Source organism: Passer domesticus, chromosome 12 (assembly GCF_036417665.1).
Source record: "Passer domesticus isolate bPasDom1 chromosome 12, bPasDom1.hap1, whole genome shotgun sequence".
NCBI lineage: Eukaryota > Metazoa > Chordata > Aves > Passeriformes > Passeridae > Passer > Passer domesticus.
Window position 1 is genome coordinate 2,089,000 of NC_087485.1, and position 24,056 is coordinate 2,113,055.

Sequence of the window (24,056 nt, forward strand, 5' to 3'; positions counted from 1 at the left end):
GGCACGGCCACAAAAGGGCTTAAGGCTGCAAATCCCGTCTGAGCAGGAAGTTATTAAATTGGCATGGCTGGAGCACGTCAACAACCACGGTGCTCACATCGCATCGCATCCCGCAGGAGCCGGCCCTGGGGAGAGAGGGAGGGACGGGACACTCCGGGATGGCCGAGCCCGGGCTGGAGGGGGGAATGTGCCTGCCGTGAGCCAGGGGTGTCCTTGTCATCCCGGCTGACCCCAGCAGGAACGACAGCAGGGATCTCTAATGGGATCTCTAATGGGATGCCCTGACCCCTGGCAGCAGGGCAGAGCAGGGAGGGAGGTGGCAGGGAAGTGGCAGGGATGTGGCAGGGAAGTGGCAGGGAGGTGGCAGGGAAGGAGGGAATGCTCAGTTCCAGCAGCAGCAGAGCCCGGTGGAGGCTGCCAGCCCAATCTCTGCTCCTCTTGGGTTGCACAGGGGAGGTTTGGGGCAGACAGGGCTGGGGGAAGAAGGAAAAGGTGCTGTGAGGAGAATCCCCTCCTGCCCCAGCTGCTGTCACCCCCATCCACCCCCGGAGTGTTTCCCTCCCTGACCCTTTGTAGCCCTCAAGGAAAGAATGGGGAGACCAGGACGGGGTGGAGGGAGCACATTCACCCCACACGAGGCTCCAGGTGATGCCTCAGTGACCCCATCAGTGCCCAGCTCATGGGCTGAGGTGACTCCTGCAAACCCCCAGCTCCAGCTGCTGGCAGGGCCCTTGCAGGGAGCAGCAGCACTTCTCCAGAGGGCCACGAGCAGAGGAATCCTCCCTGGACTCAAAACTCCCCAGAGAGGGGCTGGTGAGAGTCCCTGGCCCAGCTGGGCATCAGCTCAGCCCATCCTTGCAGCCAGCTCAGCTCTGCCCCGTGCTGGCTTTGTGTGTCCCTGCTGTCCTGACCCAAGGAAGGGGACACAAAACCCTTTGGGGGCCCTTAACTCCCGCCCCTCCTCCTTCTCCTCCTCCTTGTCCCTCTCCATCCACAGCAGGAGCCCCTGGGGCAGCACGAGGCAGGACTGGGATCAGCACCCCCAGGCACCCAAAAAGCAGCAGCAGCGACCCGAAATCAAAGGCAGCGCAGACAATGGCAGAGCTGCGGGCTCAGGCCTGGCCGAGCATTAAGCACAGCATTACCGGGCTGGGACAGCCAATGGGGACATTACTGGGGCTGGGGACAGCCGGTGGGGACATTACCGGGGCCGGGGACAGCCGGTGGGGACATTATCGGGGCCGGGAGAGCCGGTGGGGACATTACCGAGCACAAGAACACTTTCACATGTATTATTTCCCAGATTCCTGTGACTCTCAGAGCACGGCTGCAGCAGCTTTGTTCTCTGGGTTTTGACCGAGCTGTGTTTCCATTTTTCTCACAAAAATACCTGTTTGGCTCTCAGAACCTCGTGCACTTTGCTGCTCGGCTCTCGGGGGCTTTTCCTGCCCCACGTTAGCCCTGGCTGCAGCATCCTCAGGGAGCATCCAGGATGGATCCAAACACCCCCCTTGTGCCCTCCTCACTGCCAGCTTGTCTTTATTTCCCTCCTTTTCCTATTTCCCTCCAGTTTCCCTGTCTGGAGTTGAATGACACTGTGCTAATTTGTGGCCCAGCTCCTCCTGAGACGGTGGAGCTTTAATTATATTTTTCTCCTGGTTGGTGCAAGGCTGGGCTATAATTATGCCAGGGAGAGCATTACTTAGGAGTGACCTGGGAGCAGCATTCCCTCTGGGAGCTGGGGCACTGGCTGCTCCCAGGAATTCTGATTTAAGGTGCTGGGCAGCAGATCCCCCATGCTGGAGAGAAGTGTTTGCCATGTGCCACCCATCCCTGGGATGGTTCCTCCTCCCACAGCCAGCCCAGCCACTAGTTACAAACCCCAAAACTGTGGAAGCAGGACAGGTGTAGGGTTTGTCTGAGCTGCCATCACCCCTCCTGGAGAGCTGGAGTCAGCCCTGCTCTCCCCTGACATTCCCTGTGCACCCATCTCCCCCCAGCAGGCGGCTGTGCCAAAAACCAGGGCTGGGCTGAGCTCCCTGGCCCACCTTTGTTCCCTGGATATTTTATTTTAGTGGATGATGACACACCAGAGCCTACAGATAATTTGCCTGAGGTGTCAATTAGCACTAATGAGATGGGGCTCGGGGTGTCCAGTGTGTCCTTCATCCTTCCAGGGTGGCAGCAGAAAGAGTGCAGCCTCTTGGCTGATTTGAGAGGGAGTGAAAATCTCCCAGAGCACTCACAGAACACCCTGAACATTCCTTTAAACAGGCTGGGGAAGAGTTCCCTCCTTGTCTCCCTCTGAAAACTGGCCATGGAATCATGAAAAGATTTGGCTGGGAAGGGACCCCTTAAAGTTCATGCAGTGCCACCCCTGCCATGGGCAGGGACTCCTTCCCTACCCCAGGCTGCTCCAGACTTTCTCCTGGCCTTGAACCCTCCCAGGGATGGGCCAGCTGCTATCAGCAGGAGCTCCTCACCCTCATTCACATCCCCTCCTCCCTGCTCACTTCTCTGAACAATTCCAGGGAATCAGAGGGAATTGTCCGTTCTCCCATTCAAATCACAGCAAAGAACATTCAGGAGAATCTCCTCTTGACCCTAAAAGAAATCCCTTAAAGGTGCAGATATCACTGTGCTCTACTCAGACTCCAACAACTTTGGGAAAGCAATTTCCTTGTCTCCAGCACTGTGTTTTTAGCCTACTTTCCTCAGGAAATGGGGCTCACTCCTGTGATTGTGCTGTTTATATATCTATATGCCATCACTCCCACACTAATAACTTTTGAACGTGTTGGCCAATTCCAACCAAATCTGACAGAGCGGCAGAGTTTTCAAAAATACTGAATTCTTACAAATTTAATGAAAGCCGTGGGTGGGCACATATTTTTTTTTTTTCCCCCACCAAGGGAAAGGCTGCAGAGTGAACTCAGACAGAAAAGAATACACACACAGCCACGCCAGGTGCTGGGAAATTGGAGTTTTTGTTGGCATTAGAGGGGGATATTCCACCCCTGAGCCCCAAAAGCTCGGGAATGAGCACCAGGGTTCTCCCCCAGCTCGGCTTGGTGGCGTTTGGATGATGCAGTTTGGTGTGGGCACTGCAGGGGAGGGTTCCTTCATTAGGAAGCTTTCAAATGAAATCGGACTAAGATTAATAAGAAAGCTTTTCCAGCTGGATCTCAGTATGTAAAACCTTGCTCTGCTCTGGTTCTGCAGGCTCAGGGACTCTGCCAAAAGCCTCGTGAGGGGGGAGAGCTCGAGCTGAGGGATTGGAGGTTTCAGACAAAGCGGTTTAAGGTAAAAGAGCAGAGATTTACATGGGATATTGGAAAGGAATCCTTCCCTGGACCCACCTAATCCCATCCATCCCCACTCTCCATCCTCCACCCTGCACTCCACAGCTTCCCTGGACTCCTCCAGCGAGCCCTGGACCACCCAGCCAGTGCAGGGCAGGGAGCTGTTCACAACTGGCATTCCTGAGCTGATTTTTTTCCCCTTCTCCCAATATTACATGTCAAGAGCTCCTTAAGCATCTCTTCCAATCCCACTCTCATGGTATTCCAGGATCATCACCACGGGAGGATTGAGGATGCTCAGGTTCTCAGACCCAGCATCCCACAGCACCCTGGAGCTCCACATTTCCAGCATCCATCCCACAGCACCCTGGAGCTCCACATTTCCAGGATCCATCCCACAGCCACTGGAGCTCCACAATTCCAGGATCCATCCCACAGCACCCTGGAGCTCCACATTTCCAGCATCCATCCCACAGCACCCTGGAGCTCCACATTTCCAGGATCCATCCCACAGCAGCCTGCATCTCCACATTTCCAGGATCCACCCCACAGCACCCTGGAGCTCCACATTTCCAGGACTGCAGCCTTTCGAGGCATTCCCATCCATCCCCAGACCACAGGGAAAGATCTGGCCTTCCCACTGCTCTGCAGTCTGCTTCCTACCTGCCATTCTAGTGGGATTTTTCTTTTTTTTTTTTCCAACCATCAGCTCAAAAACATCATCAAGCCCAAATGTGCTCCCAAAGCAGGCCCGGGAGGCTCATTCATATTGCAGATAAGCCCTTGGCAGACTTGCTGATAAAGATTTCAAGTGTGACTCTGCATACAAATATTCCAGACCCAACAATTAATCCAGCACAGGAGGCTGAGGAGGTACCTGGGTTTTTCCCCTAACCCCAGCCCTTTTTCCCAGCCTGGCTGCTAAATATAGGCCTTGCTCAGAAAACAGAAAGGAATGACATGCTCTAATAAACCACCCCAAAATGTGATACAAAGAGCCCTGAATTCTCCAGAAGAGCTTTTCCTCCTCAGCTCACCGCTGCTCTGGGAGCTTCCTGCAAGGCACAGAGCTCCAGGTGCCTTTTGGGAGCCAGCTACGGGGTGCTTGAGCTGGCCCTGCTTTGAGCTGGGACCTTATTTCAATTTTAATTAGACATGGCTCGTTTTCCCCTCCCCTCTTGCTGGTTTTCAGCAGATCCCAGCTCTGGATCTCTGAGCAGTTCCATGAGGGCTGCCCAGGGAGAAGGGGCATTGTAGGGCACCCAGATCTGCTGTTTTCCAGCAGAGCCTCCCCAGGGCTGAAGCTACACATTTGACTGGTTTTCCACTCAAAAAAACCCTTTTGGGAATGGAAAGAGCTGGGAATCCTCCCAGCTCAGGCCAGCCCTTGGCTGTGAGTCAGGCAGAGGATTTGGGCAAACTCAGGAGCTCTTCTGCTCATCCAAGACGAGAGGGAAAAATGGGATGAATAACCCAGCACCCCCTAAGTGACCGCACTCAGCCTGGGACAGCCACCAAGGTGCCACCACCCCCTGCCCAGGCTGCCCCGCTCTGGTGACCCTGCGTGGCCTCTCTGCCTCACCTGGGGAGGTTGTGCATGCCCAGCCCACTGGGAATTACCACAGGGACAGCTGGGCTTGGATCCACCCTGTTTTGAACAGCACTACAAGACTTGGCCAAGCCCAAGGCTGCCGTGAGGTCCACGTTACACCAACCTGCAGACTCTCACACGAGCTGCTTTCCTCCAGCAGCACCCCTCCTACAACAAAACCTCTCACCCCATTTATCCCAGCTCAGACACACCAGGATGGGCAGGACCCCCCTTACCTGGACGCCGCGATCTCCGCTTTCTGCTTGGCGATGGTGGCCGCCCTCTCGGCCGCCTCCACGGCCCGATCCACCTTCTCCCGGATCTTGCTGGCGCGCAGCGGGATGAGGTTCTTCCTCTTGCCGCTGACCAGGATGTTCTGCTTGTACTTGCCCTCCTCCTTGGTGCCGTCGGGGAAGGTCATGCAGCCGTAGCCGTGCCGCTTGTTGTTGGCCCACTCGCCCTCGTACTTGAGCCCGTCCGAGCGCTGGCTGACGCCCGAGCCCGAGCGCTTGTCGTTCTTCCACTCGCCCACGTAGATCTCGGTGGTGGTGGCGTCGATGTCGTCTTCGATGACCGAGAGCTCGGCCTCGCCCTCGCCCAGGCTGATGGTGGAGTTGATGTCGCTGGCGGTGGAGCTGACCGTGCTCATGCCGGCCTCGCTCCGGAACGAGCTCTGCTTGCTCCGCTGGCTGGCCAAGGAGCTCTTGGACTCGGACTTGCGGAGCTTGAGCCCGCTCAGCAGCGAGCGCCGGAAGATTCCCTTCTTCTTGCTCTTGAGGATCTCGGCGTCGCTGTGGGCCATGAGGACGAAGCCGCCGCGGGACACGGCGGGGCTGCCGGCCACGGCGGGCGAGGCGTCGGGGTGCAGCGCCGTGCCGTTGGTGTGCTCGCTGCGCAGGGAGTTGATGGACGTCCTCAGGGGTGACCTGATGACCGCAGCCATGCCGTAGGGAACGCTCTGCCGGACGCCGTAACCCTGGCGCATGCCCCCGACCCACTGGCCCTGGTATGTCCCTGCGGAGGGGAGACAAAAGCAAACGGAGAGGGGGGGTCATGGCATCAAAGTCCTCCGGGAGCAGCTCTGGGATCCCAGCTCCACGATGGGGATTGCAATGTCAGGTTTGGAGGGAAAATTGGTTGGATTCAGAGAATTCACAGAGTCACCAGGTTGGAAGAGACCTTCAAGATTATCTGAACCTGGCAGCCAGTGCCACATCCAGGCTTTGTTAAACACAGCCAGGGATGGAGACTGCACCACCTCCCCGGATTGCAGGCTTGCACTCCAGCTAGAAACCAGCCAAGCATCAAGGAGCTGCCCCTTGGATCAACCCCTAACGTGAAAGGGAAGGGAGCAGGGGTGTGGAATGCGGGAATGGTTATCCAGGAGCACACTCTGATCCTGCCCATGCTGCTGGCATCTCACAGTGGATGGATCATGTATAACAATACATTTATTTATGCACACGGAGCCTTCATCCGGGGTGCTGGGGAAGGAAGCAGCTCCACAGAAATAAAGGCCTCATGGGGAGAGATCCATTTGGATATTCCCCTTGGAATTGTGCCCCTCTTGGAGCTCCTACATTTGCGTGGGCACTTCCTGGAGTTTCTTAACTGGTTGTTGGTGGCACAAAACACACACAGGCCTCCACCACAGCACTGGGAACAGGGGGACAAGGAGCCCACCCGGCCTGGGGGGCACAGCTGGACCTCAGCACCCTCCCTGTGCACTGAAATGCAGGGTAGGTGGTAATCTGCTCAGGGTTCCTAATCCCATCCCCTCCTGGAGCTCGGAGCTTGGCACAATTCCAGGCTTTATCCCAGCCCATTGAAGTGAAGGGCTTGTTTTTATTCTTAGGTCGGTTTAATCTTCTCCAGACCAGCTCGAGATGCAGTGATCCACTGTGAGCCCTGCTGGGGCAGCCTGAGGAGCCCGAGGATGGCTCTGGAGCTGCTGGAATGCTGGGAGCAGTCCCAGCCCCGGGATGTGAGGAGCTGGGATGGGCACGGGCAGCACCTCACAGCAGTGGGACTCCCTTTGTGCCAGCCCTGCTCCCACATGCCCAGAGAACCTTAAATAGACCTGCTGAAGTGGTGAACCCCGCGTGAATCCCACTCCCCAGCACTCCCTGAGGAATTTCCCTGCCCAGTTCTGGGGCTCAGCAGTGGAGAAGGGATCCAGGCTGGAGCAGCTCATGCTGAGCACAGGAACTGCTTCCTGAGAGTGTGAAACCAGCACCTGGCCACATTTTGGGGTGTATTTTGGGGTTCTTCAACTGTCTTTCAGCTGCCAGTGCTTTGAGCAAATCCCCCAGGATTTGGGCATCCCCCCCTGCGCTCCAATGGATTACGTTATTGGGGTGACAGCTTTGTGCACCCCAAAAAACCAGCAGAACTGAGGTGGGGACCCCACAGAGGAAGGGACGTGGAGAGGCAGGGGCAGGCAGGATTTGCTGAGGGTTTATAGGATTAGCACCGGGATTAGGGCAGGGAGAGGAGGTGGTGACAGGGAGAAGGATGGGGGACAACCTGTGAGATGCAGCTCAGGGGACACAGCAGACATGTCCTGTGGGGGGGGTTGAGCAGCGAGCCTGCCTTGTCCCCTGTGGTGTCCCCAAGAACAGGGAACAACCAGTGCCATGCACCCACAGCTCTCCCGTGCCTGGCATGGTGGCTGTGGCAGGGGAGAGCCTGCCAAGGTGTCCCTGCATTCCCTGGGCACCTGGCAGCACCTCTCTTCCCTTTCTGGCTCCATCCCAGAGTGTCTCAGCAGGACAATGGAGCAACCTGGGGAAAGATTCCCCCCAGAGCCCCAAATTCCCCTGCCAAGGAGCCCCCAGGGATGTCCTCACACTGTGCTCCTGCTTCCCTGGAGGTGGATTCAGTGGGTTTCAGGGAAAGATGCCAGTGTGGGCAGGGGCACAGGGAGAGCAGTTCCTGCATGAGACCCACCAGATCCCACCCTGCCCAAATCCTGATCTCCCTTTCCCTTGGTGAATCCCTTCGTTCAATCCCTGACCTCACACAGGTCCCTCGGCCCCCTCATCTCCTGGCAAAAGTGCAGCTGAAAAACCTCCCTGGCTTCAGCTGGAGCAGCGTGAAGGGTCACAGCCCTGTGCTGAAACCTGAGGGACGGGCAGGGAGCAGAACAAAGCGCTGTGGGCTGGAGCACCGGCGGCAAACGGGTCACAGCAGGTCACAGCTGCAGCCCGTGCCTGTCCCCAGGATGCTCGGGATGCTGCCATCCCATCCCTGCCTGGCCTTCCAGGGATGGCACAGCTGGAATGTGGCATTTCCTTGGCAAGGTGGATTTTCCAGCCCCTCCATCCTGCTTGTCCTCCCCCAGCACCGTGCAGCACCTCCCCACCCCCAGCTCTGCTTTCGTGGGTGTCGTTCCTTCCCCGCAGGAGGCAGCAGCATGGATTATCCCTAGGGATTGCCTCAGAGGCCACCAAGGCAGCTTCATGGCCACCAGCAGATCAAAGAGCGTCCTGCCAGGGAGCTGAGCCCTTCCTCAGCCAGCAGCTCTCCTTCCCTGCCTGATTCCATGATGTTTTAAAGCCTGGATCTCCAGGATTTGGCAGGAGCCATCTGATCTGCATTGCTTAGCCACCTCCTCCCCGGGCCCTGCTCAGCTTAACCTCTGGCCCAACATTTGCAGATCTGTGCACAAAGCTTGGTCTCACGAGGAGCCCAGAGACTCCTTGTCCCTGCAGAGCAAACAGGATTCCACAACATTCCCCCTCACGTGCCGGGATGGACCGGCTGCAGCTGCTCCAGGTTTGGGACATGGAAAGGGAAGGTGCAGCAGGAATCTGGCACGGTGGGGCTGGGAGGGGTGGAACGAGCATTTCAGATGGAGCAGAATGCTCTGCTGAGCTGCTGAAGGGAGAATTCCAAGGATTTTGATTCTGAGCGCCTCACAGGGAAGGGGAAGGTTCTTCCCTGAGGAGCAATCCAGGGCAATCCTGGCCACAAACCCATCGTACTGCCCAAGCCAGAGAAGAGCCAAAGCCACCGTGATGGAGGAGAATCCCTGGGGAGGAAAAGGTCCCAACCTCTTCCCTCAGCCATGCAGGGCACTCCTGTGGGTGCCTCCAAGATGCCACAAATATCCATCCCACTTCTGTGTGGTTCTTTTGCACGGGGCAAAAAGGACAAAGAGAGAAAAGAAAGCCTTGGGTATGTAAAAGTCAAGATAAAGGTGAGGAAAGCCACGTCCATGCCAAGCAGAGCTAAGGAGAGGGCACAGCCTGAGGCTAGGAGAAAACAACTGGAGTCATCCCAAAAGATGGATTGGAGAGAAAAACCCTGTTTCAGAAATAACTGCTGAAGTGTAAGAAAGGGAACAGGCTCATGGGAAAGACAGGGATCGATGGAAACACGGAGAGAAGACAAGGGGCAGTGCTGTTGGACACATTCACTGGTGTTCCTAATGCTGAATTTGGGGTTTTTTTGGCTCACTCCCCTTGGAGCAGGGCTGGCTTGTTTCCAGAGCTCCTGCAGGAATTGCCATGGCCTTGAGGAGTGTGCAGAGCCCCTCCTTGGCCAGAGGCAGCGGGGCTGAGAGCAGACAGTGCCTGGCTGGGCAGCACCATTCCTGGTTCTCCAGCAGTGTCAGGGAGCAGCGCTTCCTCAGCATTTGGCTAAAACCCATCCTGGAAGGGAGCTGGGAGCCTGCAGGGCAGCTCCTGGTGGCCCCATAACACCAAAATCCCCAAAATAAAGGCTGGGCTGGGTTTGCACTTGCACCAAAGCAGGAGTGGGGTGAGCAGGACCCTGCAGCACCATATTCCCTGCTGGGAACAGGGCTAAGGCAGCAGCATTCCAGCAGCTCAGCTGGCCTGGGGACTCGGATGCAGCTCCTGTTTGCAAAGCTCTCCGTGAGGATCAGAGGAGCAGCGACTCTTTCTGTGCATTTCCCTTCCTCTGCCACAGAGATTTTGGGGAATTTGCTGGGGAGGGGAGGAGCTGTGGCTCATCCCCCTGGGATACAGCACTGTGGGGAGCCAGGACTGCTCCCTCATGGTGACACGGTCTTTCTTCTCCATGGTTGGGAAGGGACAACCAAGCCATGGTTTGCTGTCCCAAACTGAGGAATTTCCTGGACCTGGAATCCTTTCCTGCTTATGGAGAGATGGTGAAACCTCCCAGTGATGCCCAGCCACTGAATGAAGGGGATGTGCAGCATCCATTCCAGTGAAATCCAGCTTTATAACAAATAAACATCCCAAGGAGGTCCCCCAGGAACAGCTGGAGTTGGAACAGCACAGGAGGAAGCCCAAAGGGAGGATGTTGGGCTGCTCAGGTACGTGGGGCTTCCTCTGGCTTAAGGCAAGATCATGCACTTGGATATAAACCTGGGCCATGGTGTTGGAAGGAGATAAAAATAAGGATTTTTTGGGTTGGAATGACGGTGTTTTCTTTCCCCCCTCTGCCCACACCCAGGATTTGGCATTTTGTAGTCACTGAGCCCTCTGGCCCCACTCCAGGAACACCATTAAGGAGAAGCTTTATGGCTGCTCCCAGGCTTTTCCCAAGCCCACAGGGCTGGTTCTGTGTCCTGCAGGATGAACCCTTTGCAAACACATGGGTAAAACCACGGGAGGTTTGCACAGACCTGCCCTCTTCCCCTTCCTCACACGGAGACATCCAGGCAGGAATTTGGGATGTTGTGGAGCACTTTGAAGGCAGCAGACACACTTGTGTCATTATCACAGCCTGACCTCAGAAAAAGACAAACGTTTGGAAAAAATTCCTTCTCCATCCCTAACACTGAGTGAAAACCCACCACGCTGGGTCAGCATTCCCAGGTCAGATAAAATCATCAGCAACAGGGACACGACTTCCCAGATTTGCCTGGAAAAGGGGAGCAGGAGGCCCCAAAGGGCAGGAGCTCTGTCCCACCCTGAGGCACAGCCAGGTCCTCCTGGTGCAGTGGCAGTGCTGGGCACCAGCAGCATTCCCAGCTCTCCTTCCCAAAATCCCAGCCAGGAGGGGGAAGTGGTCCAAAGTGCCCCTCCACTTTTCCAAGCCAGAGTAATTAGGTTCTACAAATTGCTGATTTATCTCACAAAGGATCCTTCCTGGCGTGCTCAGCCCCCCCTCTTATCTCTGGCCTCTGCAGCATATTAATTAAAGATGTCCGATGGCAATAATTAGGCCGGGCTCTTGAATTCCAACCAGAGGAGGGAGTTTTACAGATATCCTCTTCCAGCTGCTCAATATCACAGAGCCCCGGAGGATTCACACACAAATCATCCCAGGAACACCCATCCCAAAGGGAAGAAGCCTGGGAGGAAAGAGAGGGCTGGAGGGTGCTCACCCAGCCCAGCTCTGATGGTGTGACAATGGGGACATCCTCGCTGGCCATCCCAGGGAATTGTTGGCAAAAATGTGCCCCCAAATGTTCTGCCTGACTCTGTGGGGACTCCTGAGCACAGCAGCACAGAATCCCAGAATGGTTTGGGTGGGAAGGGAACTTAAAATTCCTGTTGTTCCCCCTCTGCCATGGCAGGGACACCTTCCACCACCCCAGGCTGCTCCCAGCCCTGTCCAGCCTGGCCTTGGGCACTGCCAGGGATCCAGGGGCAGCCACAGCTGTGCCAGGGCCTGCCCACCCTGCCAGGGAACAATTCCTAATTCCCAGTCTCCCATCCATCCCTGCCCTCTGGCAGTGGGAGCCATTCCCTGTGTCCTGTCCCTCCATCCCTGTCCCCAGTCCCTCTCCATCTCTCCTGGAGCCCCCTCAGGCCCTGGCAGGGCTCTGAGCTCTCCCTGGAGCCTTCTCCTCTCCCGGTGAGCACCCCCAGCTCTCCCAGCCTGGAGCTGCTCCATGGCCTCCTCTGGAATTGCTCCAGCAGCTCCACATCCTTCTCACCCTGGGAAGCCCCAGAGCTGGAAAAGCACTGCAGGGGGGGTTTCAGAGAGGGAGAATCCCCTCCCTCAACCCCCTGGTCACTGCATGGCCGTGGGGACACATTTTCTGCCAGGACCCCCCTCCTGCACTGTCCCTCGTGGCAGCAGGACACCGTGTCCAGCTGGGTGATTCCACACCCTGCCCTGTGCCCAGCTGCTGCCCTCAAACCCCAAACCCTGCCCTACACCCCCCATGGATGGCTGGGAGGTGCCACCTGCACTGCCCACCCTGGCAGGTGGGAATGCTGCCCGTGTCCAGCCCCACAGGGATTGGGACTCCACAGCCACGATCCCCCTGCAGCCCTGCCAAGGCTTTCCAGCACCAAGCCACGCTAAAAACACAGTCAGATGCTTCTGCTGTGGCTGCTAATTTGCCAAAAATATGCTCTGGTAACTGCTTACACAGGGGAAGGAATAAAGTATGGATTTTTGAGTATGCAAATCTAATCTGCAGGCAGGAGCACGTGATGGGTGTTAGTCATAGAGCTAATGCTGGGTGCATCCAGACATGGTGGGCACAGCCAGGCCTGGGCAGCCGGCAGGCACCGGGGGCAGGGAGGAGAGGATGAGGAGGGTGAGAGCTGCCAGGGGCTGCTCTGCTCCTGCAGAATGAAATCTGCTTGGGGGGGCAGTGAATAATAAGGAATTACAGCTCGTGTCAGCGTGGTCAGCTTCTAAGGGCAGGGAGCCTCCATCTAAAGGAATCAGGCAGTGCAGGTGCTGGGTTTGGATGAGGTTTGGAAGGAGGTGGATTTGGAAGGGGTAGGGATGGGAGCAGGGATGGGTTTGGAACAGCCAGAAGCTCTGCAGGAGCCGGGGGCTGCAGGGAGGAGATGGATTTCTACAGCCTCACGCCTCATCCTCCTCCTTCTCCTCCTCCTCCTTCTCCTCCTCCTTCTCCTCCTCCTCCTCTGGATGCAAATAACAACAAAAGTATTTCTGGCTGAAATCCCACAGAGCAGGGATTGCTGAGCCCTTCTCCTTGGGGAAAATCACCGGGAAATCACAGAATGTTCCTCTGGGGGGTACGAGCCCCATCCCAAACGGGGGGACACATTTATGTCCTCATTGTCTGTCCCAGGGATACTCTGCAAGCTGCAGGTGAAGGCTCCTCCCTCACTGGAAACATTAAAAAAAAATCTTGTGTGGAAATGAATGCTTTCCAAGGAGTTTCAGCAATTTGCTTCAAAGGGAAAAAGTCTGTTCCTCTGTTCCTCAGGAAGAACCAAGCCTGTCCTGAGCATCCCCTCCCTCTTCTTGCTGCTGCTGCATCTCCTGCTTCCCCAAACCTGTTTGGGAAGTGCCTTTTCCAGCCAGAATTGAAGAAAAGGCTTCAAAACCCCAAAATAAAGACAATCAGATCTTGGTTTCACTGATTCTGATGGGGCTCATGGCGCCTCTCAGGCCAGTTGTGATTCCTCTTAAAGCTCCAGGTCCTGCAGTCAGGGCAAATACAACTTTTAAAAGGAAACAACCAAAGAAAGACATTCCTTGTTGTCTGTGCTGGGAGTGGGAAGGGCTGGGTTTGTCAGGCACAGGGAAAGCCAAGGAGTCATCATCATCATCATCATCATCATCATCATCATCATCATCATCATCATCATCATCATCTCCTGGTGAAATGGGGCCATGGTTTTCCCAGGACAGCTGAATCCCTGCAGATTCAGCTGGGGCCAAAAGCAGGACGAGGTTTTATCCCCAGGGGTGCAAACCACATCAGGATATTGCTCAGCACCTGTGTTAAGGCCAGTGTGCCTCTCTCAGAAGGCAGAAATCAGGCTAGTGCTGATCCCCTTCATCCCCCCGGGCTCTAATCCTGCCCCAAACTCTGGGATCTCTCCAGTTCCCAGCAGAGATCCAGGAGCAGGGGCTGATTCCCAGCCTCTCCCAGCCTGCTGGGTTTGGGGGCTGCACCCCCGAGGTGTGGGAGGTGCTCAGAGCGCTGGGATGAGGCTCAGCTCCCCCTGGATCAGGGCTAGGAGGCTGCTCCAGGAGGGATGAGGCAAGAGCAGGGTTTATTTATTCCCTAAATATATAGATTTATTTCATATAAATTTCATTTATATGAAATAAACCATGGAATCACAGAGAGGTTTGGGTTGGAAGGGACCTTAAATCTCATTTCTGCCATGGGCAGGGACACCTTCCACTGTCCCAGATTGCTCCAAGCCCCATCCAGCCTGGCCTTGGACATTCCAGACCCTTATTCATGCCAGGGAAACACCTTGCAGGCCACAAGTGATGGCCTGAGCAGGAAATAATACCTTTGTAGTGATCATCTTCTTGTGGAAATCAGTGAAATGAGGGGCCTTGCTCTGGCTGTTCACTCATTCATGAAAATTCATGATGCTCTGCTGTGTGCTGAGAGTGAGTGGGACCTCTTCAGGGAATAATGTTGGGAAAGCAGTGGCTGTTCTTGGGGAATGCTCATGCATCCAATGCAATTTGTAAGGATTTTTGATGCAAAGGCCAGAATCTGTCTTTGAAAAACCAATATCAAACCCCAAAATATAAACATTTGCCTTTCAAGTTCTGTTTTCTGTAAGCTCATGATTTTTTTTGGTTAAAAATACTTTAATTGTGAGTCAAACAGCTGAATCTAGGGGCAAATGACCATCAGGACTCTCTTGTAACTCCTGAAAACTCCTGCCAAAAAAATCCTTTCTAGCTCAGGAGTTCAATCAATGCCAAAAAAAGACCCAAAGAGACAAAAAAACCTCACAAGGCAGATGCTAAACCCCAGAGCTCACCCCTGAGAGACCATCCCCAAGCTCGCCCAGCCCAGCTCCTCCATCTCCAAGTCATGCCTGCTTTAATACAGCTCATTCATCTACGTCAGCGTTACCTGACTCAAAGCATTCAAAATTCATCAGGTTCATTTTAAAATCGAGGCATTTTTAAACAGAAGGCATTTTTAGCTCTTGTCTGCTGCTTCCCAAGCCTGGAAGAATGACTTTTCTGCAATAGCCTGGGTGGAAACCTTGCTTCCAAACCGAAGCTGAAAAATCTTGCAAAATCACATGATTCCACAAGCTGGAGCTTCTAAAGGGGAAGAAAAAAATGTTCAGCTCCAGGAGCAGATGTCACCCAACCACGAGGAGCCCCATGGGATATCAAATCACATGCAAATATCCTGAGATTTGCATTCAAAGGCATGAGAACCCACCCCAGTGAAAGGGCACGAGCACTGTGCTTCAGGGCTGAGCTCAGCCTCTGCTGTGGGTCAGGGAGAGGGGCTGCCCAAGGCTGGGGTCCTGCACAATTCCTGGAGAATCTCAGCCTGGATAAAAGGCTCGGGAAGATGGAGTGAGGGTCTGAGGCCTGTCTGGCAATTTCTGTCTCATGTTCTGTTCTCTGAGGTCAAAATCCTTCTTCCTCTGTCCTGAGCTGTACCTGAAACTAAGCAGCATGTTCCAGTGAGAGCAGTAATTACCATGAGTTCATAGCATTTATTTTTAATGAGGCTGGTCAGAATCTTCATTTAGTATTTTGATTCATTTTTCTGTGCTCGGCAGCTCCTGACATCTCTGGTTCTGCTCTCCTAGAACCACTGCAAGCAGCTTCTAGACCTAGCCCAGACAGTGAGATGCTCCATCACCAAAATCTTGATTTTTAAATGGATTATCAGGTTCTGGGGGGCTGTTAGGAGCAGCTGAGGCTGTGTCTGGGTGCTGCAGGAACGGGAGGATCGAGGATCAGGGCGCTCTTGTATTTGCTTGTTTCCGCCCACTGTTTAAAGTGCATCAACAATTCCTTCCCGGCAGCAAAACAAGGGAAGAGCTGGTACTTTTAAGGTAATTCTGACATCTGTGCTATGAATAGATCCTGAGGGAAATTTGCCCTCTCTCCTGGGTTCCCTGTGCAGGAGCTCAGGGGAAGGCAGGGCTGGGGAGAGGCACCAGGCCGCTGGCACTGTGGAATTTGGGAATGGCTTGGGGTGGAAAAGACCTTAAAGATGTCCCGTTCCAACCCTCCTGGCTGGTGGTGGCTCATCCCAAAGCATGGCTGAGCTCAGGTGAGGGGATGCAGCCCCCTCCAAGGCAGGCAGGTCCCACCCAGCATTCCTGCTCCAACCCCCTGGAGCAGCCCTTTATTTTGGGAAATATTCCATGCTTTTCCCCTCCTCAACCACTCCCCAGCCATTTGGTGGGTAGCTCCTGGTGCACCTGCTAGGAGAGGTGTCACCAGTGCCACTGCAGGGCTGGGAAAGTGGGACATGGAGCAGGACAGGCTGCCCCACCCCGGCAGCTCCAGCGCTCCGCTTCCCTCTCCCCACCCAGGAATATTTCCCAGCCTGGGCCAAGAAAACCCACTTGCCTACTCAGCCAGTGCTAACAATGCAAACACTAATTATATTTCCCTCACCTATCAAAGGATGATTCATTTTAGGTGAGTGGGCACGGAGATTACACAAGATGAGCACCACCATGCGACCGCCCGGCCCTTTCGGGGTAGCCCTCCTGAGAAACAGGGATTTGGGATTTAGGGAGTGTGGGACACTCAGGATGGGGAGAGGACTGGCAACAGGGTGAGGCTGGTTCACAGAAGGCACCCCCAGCTTGTCCCATTCCCTCAGGGATGCTGGGCAGTGGGTGCCCAGGATGGGGCTGGTCCCTGTCTGGTTTAGGGTCCCAGTTGTTCAGCTGGGAAGAGGTGGGAGGAGGAGGAAAACAGCAAAAAGGAGGAAAGGGCAAAACCAGACTTCCTTCAGCCACCCCACCTCACCCACTGCCACAGCCATGATGGTTTCAGCAGCTCAACCCAACCCAACACAGAGAATTCCCACGGGAATTCTGGAGCTCCAGCTCCAGCTGTCCCTGGGGTGAAATCACTGAGCTCCCCAAACACCCCAGGCAGGAAGCAGCTGTGATGTCTCCTGATCAGAAGAGGGTCTCCAGGACCCCAGCTCCAGTGGCAGCACCCCCAGCCCCACACAGCGCTGCTCCGGGCGGGTGCAGCCCCTCTCCCTGGAGCAAGGCAGCAATTCCAGCTCCCGCTCCGGAGCTGGCCTCAATCACACAAGTGCTTCAACTCCAGCACCGACCAGGCAACCCTTGGGAGCTGCTTTATGTAACATCAGGTGCTCTGGAGCGGGGCAGGAGGGTTTTTGGCAGTAAGGTGGGGGTGTCTGAGTGCGTGAGGCCTCGGGGACAGCGGGACGGCGCGGAGGCCGCGTGCCGGCCGCGCCGGGGGCATCGGCGACGCGCGGGCTCCTGGGGAGCAGGATGTGCTCTCCTTGGGGGCCAGGGAGCGCGTGGGAAGGCCGTGGGGGGCTGGTGGGCGTGGGGGAGCGGGCGTGGGGCGCGCGGCGTGCGCGGCGTGGGAGGTGTGAGCTCGGCAAGCTGCGCGTGGGGACGGCGCTGCCTGCGCCGCCCGCGGGGCTGGCGGGAGCCCCCGGGCCACCATGTGCCACCCCCGGCGCCCAGCGCGCCCAAGAGCCCGGCAGTGACACCAGCACCCCTCCCAGCACAGCGCTGGGGCAGGGGCAGCGTGCCCTTCCCCACTGCTGTGCGAGGAAATGGGAGAAAATCCCTGGATTCTGGGGCTCCCCGAGCCTCGCTGCGCATTTAGGGCCTCATCCCCAAGCCAGGGCTGGGGAGCTAAAAAAAAAAAGATGTGCAAGGGATGAATATTTATCTGTGGGTGGCAAGTGACAGATGCTGGGGCGAGGATTCTTGGATACTTCAGTTTGCTGGAGGTAATAACTGGAATAGATTAATGAGAAACATCCTTCCCTGCAGTTGCCTCCCCGGTGCCACCGCTCCCGCACGCAGCGGCCTCTGGGACCTAAACACACAAAGTTCAGCAAGGCTTGGTGCCCAAGGAGGCTGGAGATGCCCAGCTTTGGTGGTTTCCACCCAGAATGGAGCCAGGCAACTGGGAAAGGGACGTGGCCTCTGGGTGCTGGGAGCTGAGGTGGTGGAAGTGGCCTTGGAGGTGGCTGTGGCCCAGCTGAGGTGGGGAATGCTGGTGTGGAGGAGCATCCAGCACTCTGCATTTCCCCAGCACAGCATTCCTTCCTCCTTGGAAGGTTTGCAGAGTCCCAGGGGGAGCATTTTGCCACAGACCCTGCCCTTTCCCAGCACTGCTCCTCTTCCCTCCTCCTGAAATCACAAACACACGACGACGTCGCTTTTGGGTCCCCGAGCACAGGGAAGCCGGGCTGGCCTGACAAGATGGAAGGAAAAGCTGTTTGCTTCTGGTAGCTTCTCAGAAAACGCCAAAACTGCTGCTAAGCCACCCCAGGGTGGGGATGCTGCCCAGGTTTCCCTAAAAAACGCTGTGCTGCAGAGGATGGGGAGCGTGCCGGGGCGGGGGCACGTGCGTGGCCGGGGACAGGGCCAGCCCTGCAACACCCAGCCCTCAGAGACCTGTAGTTAGCCCAGACTTGTGTCTGTCCTCCCTCAAACCTCCCAGGCAGGAGCTGCGTGCCAGGAGAAGACAGCACCCACGTTGGGAGCAAGCAGAAATCCCCCCCCAGCCCCTCCTGAGCGCCTTGGATGTGGGAGACGGCGACGATTCCCTGCCCAAGCTTTATTTTTGACTGAAGGACTGCTGGGATTTATCCATGGCTTCCAAACACACAGCCGGCACATCCCAGCTCAGTCCCCAGCATCCTTCCAGGCAGCTGAAACAAAAGGTTGCAGCTCTCTTTTTCTCTGGCAGAAAACAACCAAATTATCATTAAAAATCCCGAGGTGGTTCCGCCTCTCCCTGCGAGAGCACAAAAAAAGCAGCTGCAGGTGAGGTTTAACCTCCCCTCCCTGTGCAAGCAGCAAGCAGCAGACTGGCTTTTCCAGAGCAAGGTCTTGCAGCACCTTTCGGCAGGGCTGCCATGGAGCTCCCCGGCGCTGCAATCTCCTCACCGGAGCCGTATGGAAAACCATAACATCCTAAAAATAACCCCAGAGCCTGCTTCAGGAGGCCACCATTGCCAGGAAAAGCAGGGGCCAGCAGAGCCCAGGGCCCCTGGCTGCCGGCAGGTAGGCCTGCCTCGGATTATGGTGGCAATTCCCATTGTGGAAGTAGCCCCAGCCCAGGAGAGAGGATGATACAGCCACTTCCAGCACGGCGCCAGCTGTTTCTCCCAGTTCAGCCCTAAAGCTTGTTAGCCCAGCAATTTTTTTGGGGTTTGATCGCTCCAATTGGGTTTTCTTGTTTTCCCTCTAATCCCAGTTTCCCCTCAGCATCTCGTTAAGCTGTGTTGACGGCAGAGAAGAGCTCTGGTGATCCCTCTGAGCCCCTACGCTAAGCATTAAGCCGTAAACTACGAATGTAAGACTCTTGTCTGAATTAAAGTCTTTTCCCTGGCATGGTTGAGCGTGGGGCTGCCTTTGGAGGGGCTGGAGGAGGAGCAGAGCCCCCCGCCCCTGGCGGGGAGCTCTGGCAGCACTGGAGCTGCCCCATCCTCCCCGGATCCCCCCACACACACGCTCGCCTCCATCCTGCCCCGCGTCGTTCCCGTGCAAATCCTACAGGTTCCAGTGGTGCAGTCAGAAGTGCCAATCCCATGTGCAACTTGGGCTGTGTCCCCAAGGCCTGGCCCACCCCATGCTCTGACCCCTCTGGGCCGGAGCTGGGCGTCCCCCCAGCAGCACAGCCCCTTCCACATCCCAAAATCCTGCTCGAGGAGAGGAAGGAGGGAGGACCCAGCACCCCATGGAACATATGGGGCTACCTGTGGCAAAGAGCTGGGCTGGTGCCACGCTGGGCTGGTGCCTTCTCTCCTGCAGGGTGGGAGCATCCCCTGATCCAAGGCAGCAGGTTGCAAACTCCCGGAGTCCAACCCAAGCCCCGCTGGGAGGTTCTCCCCACCTCCCTCCAGCCCACCAGGAAGGGATCAATGCATCACCTACCTCCATCCGAGTAGGTCTCTGTCCCGTAGCCATCCTGTAATCCATTGCTCCAGGTGCCTTCGTACTTGGCCCCGTTTCCAGTGCATTCCCGGACCCCGTACCGTCCCTTAAATCCATGGGTCCACTCTCCTTTGTACACCCACTTCCCTTTGCTCTCCATGCCAATGCCATGGCGCTTGCCCTGCGCCCAGGTGCCCTGGTAAGTGTTGCCACTGGGCCAAGTGTAGACCCCCAGCACCTCAAAGCCGTGACTCCAGGAGCCCGAATATTCACCTTGACCCTTCGGGCCGGTACAGATTCCATGGCCATGAGCCTTTCCGTCCTCCCAGCCTCCACAGTACGACCCTCCATCGTCAAAATTAAACCTTCCCCCACTGGACATGCATGTAATTCGGTTTGCAAATCTCCCGAAAGGTGAAAAAAAAAAAAAAAAGGGAAAAAAAAAAGAATAGGAAGAAATGCAGGAAATAAAATGCGAACGATGACTTGGGGAAAAAGAAATAAATAAAAATAAAAAAAAATTAAATCAAATTGAACTGAATTGAAATCATGCACCAGATCCAGGGAGCTGCTTAAGCCAGTTTCTTGTGATTATTCATTCTCTGGGAGTATGTTGAGGATCAGTTCTCTCTTCCCCTGCTGTGGAAACAGGATCATTAAAAAAAAAAAAAAATAGCAGCAAGAACAGCAGCAGCTATTGGATTTTGGTGCAAACGACTCCACCTAAAAACCATCCAAGGCAGGGAACGGGGGTGGGGGAAAAGGAGAAAAAAAAAAAAAAGAAAAGAAAAAAAAAAAAAAAAGAGGCCAAATGCCAAGAGAAGGGAAAGAGGGGAGGAAAAAAAAAAAAAAAAAAAAAAAAAAAGGAAAAAGCGAGAGCTGGGCAGCCCCGGGGGGAGGATGCTCAGAGCCCCCGCGGAGCCCCCCGCCGCCGGCCGGGCTGGCTGGGGCGCAGGGCCGGGGGCAGCGGCGGGCGCGGCGGCATCGCGGGGCTCGGCAGCAGCAGCGGCGGCAGCAGCAGCAATGCGGAGCCTCCTCCGCCGCCCTCCCGCACGGCTCCCGGCCGCTCCCGCACCGCGCACGCCCCGCGCCCCCTCCCCCGCCGCAAAGCTCAGAGCCGGGGGGCCGCGCCCGGCCCTGCCCGCATCCCGGCCCGGGGATGCTCACGGGGTGCTGGGGGGGCCGAGCTCGCCCCGCCGCCTCCCCCCCGCCCTCCCTTTCCTCGGGGATAAATCCCGCTGGTTAATGAGCAGCAGCCCGGGCTCTCTGCTCTGCCTCGGCTCCCGGCGCCCGGCTCGGGCTGGATTTAAAGGCACAGGAACTGCGTCGCCTTCGCCTGGCAGCCCGGCAGGGCCGCAGCCCCCCGCAGCCTCCCGGGATGCTCCCGCGTGTTTATTCATCGCTCCGGCTCTCCCCGCGGCTCCCGGGGGCCGGCATCCCCCGCCGGAGCCGGGGGTCCCCGGTGGGCAGCTGGGCGGGGGGACAGCGGGGAAGGGGCAGCGCCGAGCGGCCGGCACAGCCCGCTCCGTGCGGCTCCGGCCCGCCGCCGCTGCAGCACGGGGGCTGTGCATGGAAGGAAAGGCCGCGATGGAAGGAAAGGCTCCGCTCCGGGCTGGGGAAGCGCTCCGGGCTGGCTCCCGGGCCAGCCGGGCTGCGGCGAGCCCGCTCCCCTCCCTCCAGCACCGCGCATCCCACCGGGATGCTCCCGATCCATCGGGGGGCCCTCCGCGCTCCCCTCCGCACATATCGGGGGGTTTCTCCCTGTTTGTTTTTTTTTTCCCCTCCCTGGGTTTTTTTCTCCCTGTTATTTTTTTTTTTCCCCCTGGGTTTTTTCTCCCTGGGTGTGTTTTTTCTCCCTGTTTTTTATTTTCTCCCTGGGTTTTTTCTCTCCCGGAATCCTCCCCAGGCAGCGGCGGCGGCTCGCGTTGTGCCCCTGGAGCAGGCGGGGTCCGGCTCCGCTGGTGCATCCCCCTGGATGGGAACGTGCCGAATCTTTTTTTTTTTTTGGCAGCGGGATGCGTGTGCGGGTCCGTGAGCCCGCAAATGTCGATATATCTGTGTTAACACACCGGGGGATTCACGCACCCGGATTAAAGGGGGAGCTCTGCTGGGGAGTAATTGAAAAGATGCTCACAAGTGCTTATAAAGGAGATGGAGGAAAAACTCAGCTCTTCCCCAAAATCTCGGATTTGCATCCTGCCATCGCCACCAGCGTTACTGGAGTGGGGGTTTTGAGCCAGACCCAGCCTGGCCAGGACTCCAAGGAAAAAAAAAAACAAACCAAACGACAAACTGTGTAACTGCTGGCGATGGAAACCCGCGGGATTCAGGCTGTGATCCCCTCTGGAAAGGCTGCCTGTGCTCGGTCCCTGCCTCACTGCCCACCCACCGGCAACTTCCAGGCTGTGTCTTCCCACTCAGTTGTTTTTTGGGGTTTTTTGGGTTTTTTTTTCTTCTCTCTCGATGCATTTTCTTGTCCATCCATGGAAACACATCACCACCCTCCTCTGGAAGAAAACCTTCCTCTCTCTCTCTCTCAGAGCTGGAGGAAAGAGATGCAACTGGAGTGGGTGGAAATTTTCCCACTGAAGCATTTCTTTCCAGTAGAAAATGTCTTTTCAAACTACACCGAGTCCTTTGTGAATGCAAGGACTGTGCTCATTATGCACTGGGGGGCTTTATTGTTTCCTTCCCTAAAAATCCCACACTCCAGGTGCTGCATTTTTTGGCAACTGCAAACTCCCTTTATTTTATTTTTTTTTTTTTTTCACAGAGGGAGAATTTGGGTGGGAACCCCCAAAGTTTCCAAGGAAAACACCAGAACTGAAGTTGCTTAAACACACATAAAAATTCTGGCAGGGAACAAAAGAAGTTCCAGTCCCCTTCTGTTGCTTTCTCAGTAATTTTAGACACTTATAGTCATTTTACATGTTAATTAGCCAACTAATTATTGTCCAGCTGTTCTTTTGGGGGGGATTTGGTGGGATGTAGGGATTTGAGGCAGGCACCAAGGTGTGACACCCCTGTGACCAACGTGGGATGCTGCTCCTCATAAAGCAGGTGCTGAAAATAACAGCAAGTTGATTGGTACTGGTGAAAAAGAAACTCCCAACAATCTGCTGAAGGAAGAGAGGAGAATGGGACCTGCTATTAGGATGGTGTGTGGCTCTAAAATGAGGGTTGTTTTGGGAACAGTGCCTTTGTAGCTGAGGAATGGGCAGGTCCCACTCTAAAAATGCATCTAAAAATCTTCTGGTCGTGAGCTGAGGTTTAGCTTTTTTAGGTTTCCTGGGGTGTCCCCTGCCTGACATGGCTGGAGCAGAGGGTTTGGTCACAAAGGGACATTCTGGTCATTTAAGGGTTTAAGGTGGGCTCCATGAGGCTCCCAAAATTTCCAAAAGCCACGTTAGGAGGCAAATAAAGCAGATTGGAGGTGTCCAAGGCCAGGCTGGACGGGGCTTGGAGCAGGCTGGGACCAAGGAGTCCCTAAGGGGTGGAATGAGCTGAGCTGAAATCCCTTCCAGCCCAAAGCTGAGCTGCGAAATCCCTTCCAACCCAAATCATTCCACGATTCTCTGAGTGTGGGAATGGCAGGTAAGGGGCTGGATGAACCCTCACAGGTGCCAGGGTAGTTGTGGTGTGGTGGCCAGCCCTGACACTGCTGGCCCTGAGCTTCCCCCCAAAATAAACCTGCTTTCCCCAGACTTTCTCCAAAGGTCAGGGTTTAGTTTAAAATAAAAGCTCCTGCCCCAGTGAGCAGCCTTGGGAGTCCTCTCCAGAGCAGTTCATGTTTCCTCAGTGCTGCTGATGTGCAGGAGGCTGAGGGAGAGGAAATTCCAGATTGGATTTCACCCCAGCCCCGAATGCCAGCGGGCTTTTCCCTCCTGCCATGCCCGGTCAGGAAAGCTGGGCTGCAGGATTTCTCCAGGAGATGTGACTAATTGCAGGGACTTTTCCACCACAGGATACAGATGGTGTTAGATAGGGCTGGCAGGTTTTTCCTTTAAATACCTGGTGCGTGTGTGGATGAGGAGATGAAGTTGGGGATAAAAAAATAATGACGAAAAAATACAATAAAAGGCAAATCAGCTTCTAATAAATTATTGAGTATGGATGGAATAAAAAGGAGGATTGGGCAGTGGGAGCAGTGGGTGTTTTGTATCCATGGTGGAGATGCAGAGCTCCAAAGGGAACAATTCCTGGGGTATCCTTGCCAGCCAAGCTGGGGGCACCAGGCTGGTGATGGAAAGGAGGAGGAATGATGCAACCAGTTCACACTCTAAAAAGAAAATTAAATAAACTAAAATTGGGAAATGACAGGATTCAAAGAAAAACAGCTGCAGTAAAACAATGGAACAAGGTGGAATTGCTGAATAGAATCGTGGAACTCCA

At 55.6% G+C, this 24,056-nt stretch overlaps 1 protein-coding gene across 1 annotated transcript in view; it reads right to left on the bottom strand.

The window, feature by feature from the left end:
- Positions 1–20,450, bottom strand: part of JPH3 (junctophilin 3) — a 47,803-nt gene extending 27,353 nt beyond the window's left edge. Inside the window, 2 exon segments of the mRNA XM_064386277.1 lie at positions 5,130–5,907; positions 19,665–20,450. Of these exon segments, the coding sequence (XP_064242347.1) occupies positions 5,130–5,907; positions 19,665–20,046 (1,160 nt within the window). The 5' untranslated portion in view covers positions 20,047–20,450.
- Positions 20,451–24,056: the final 3,606 nt, after the last annotated feature.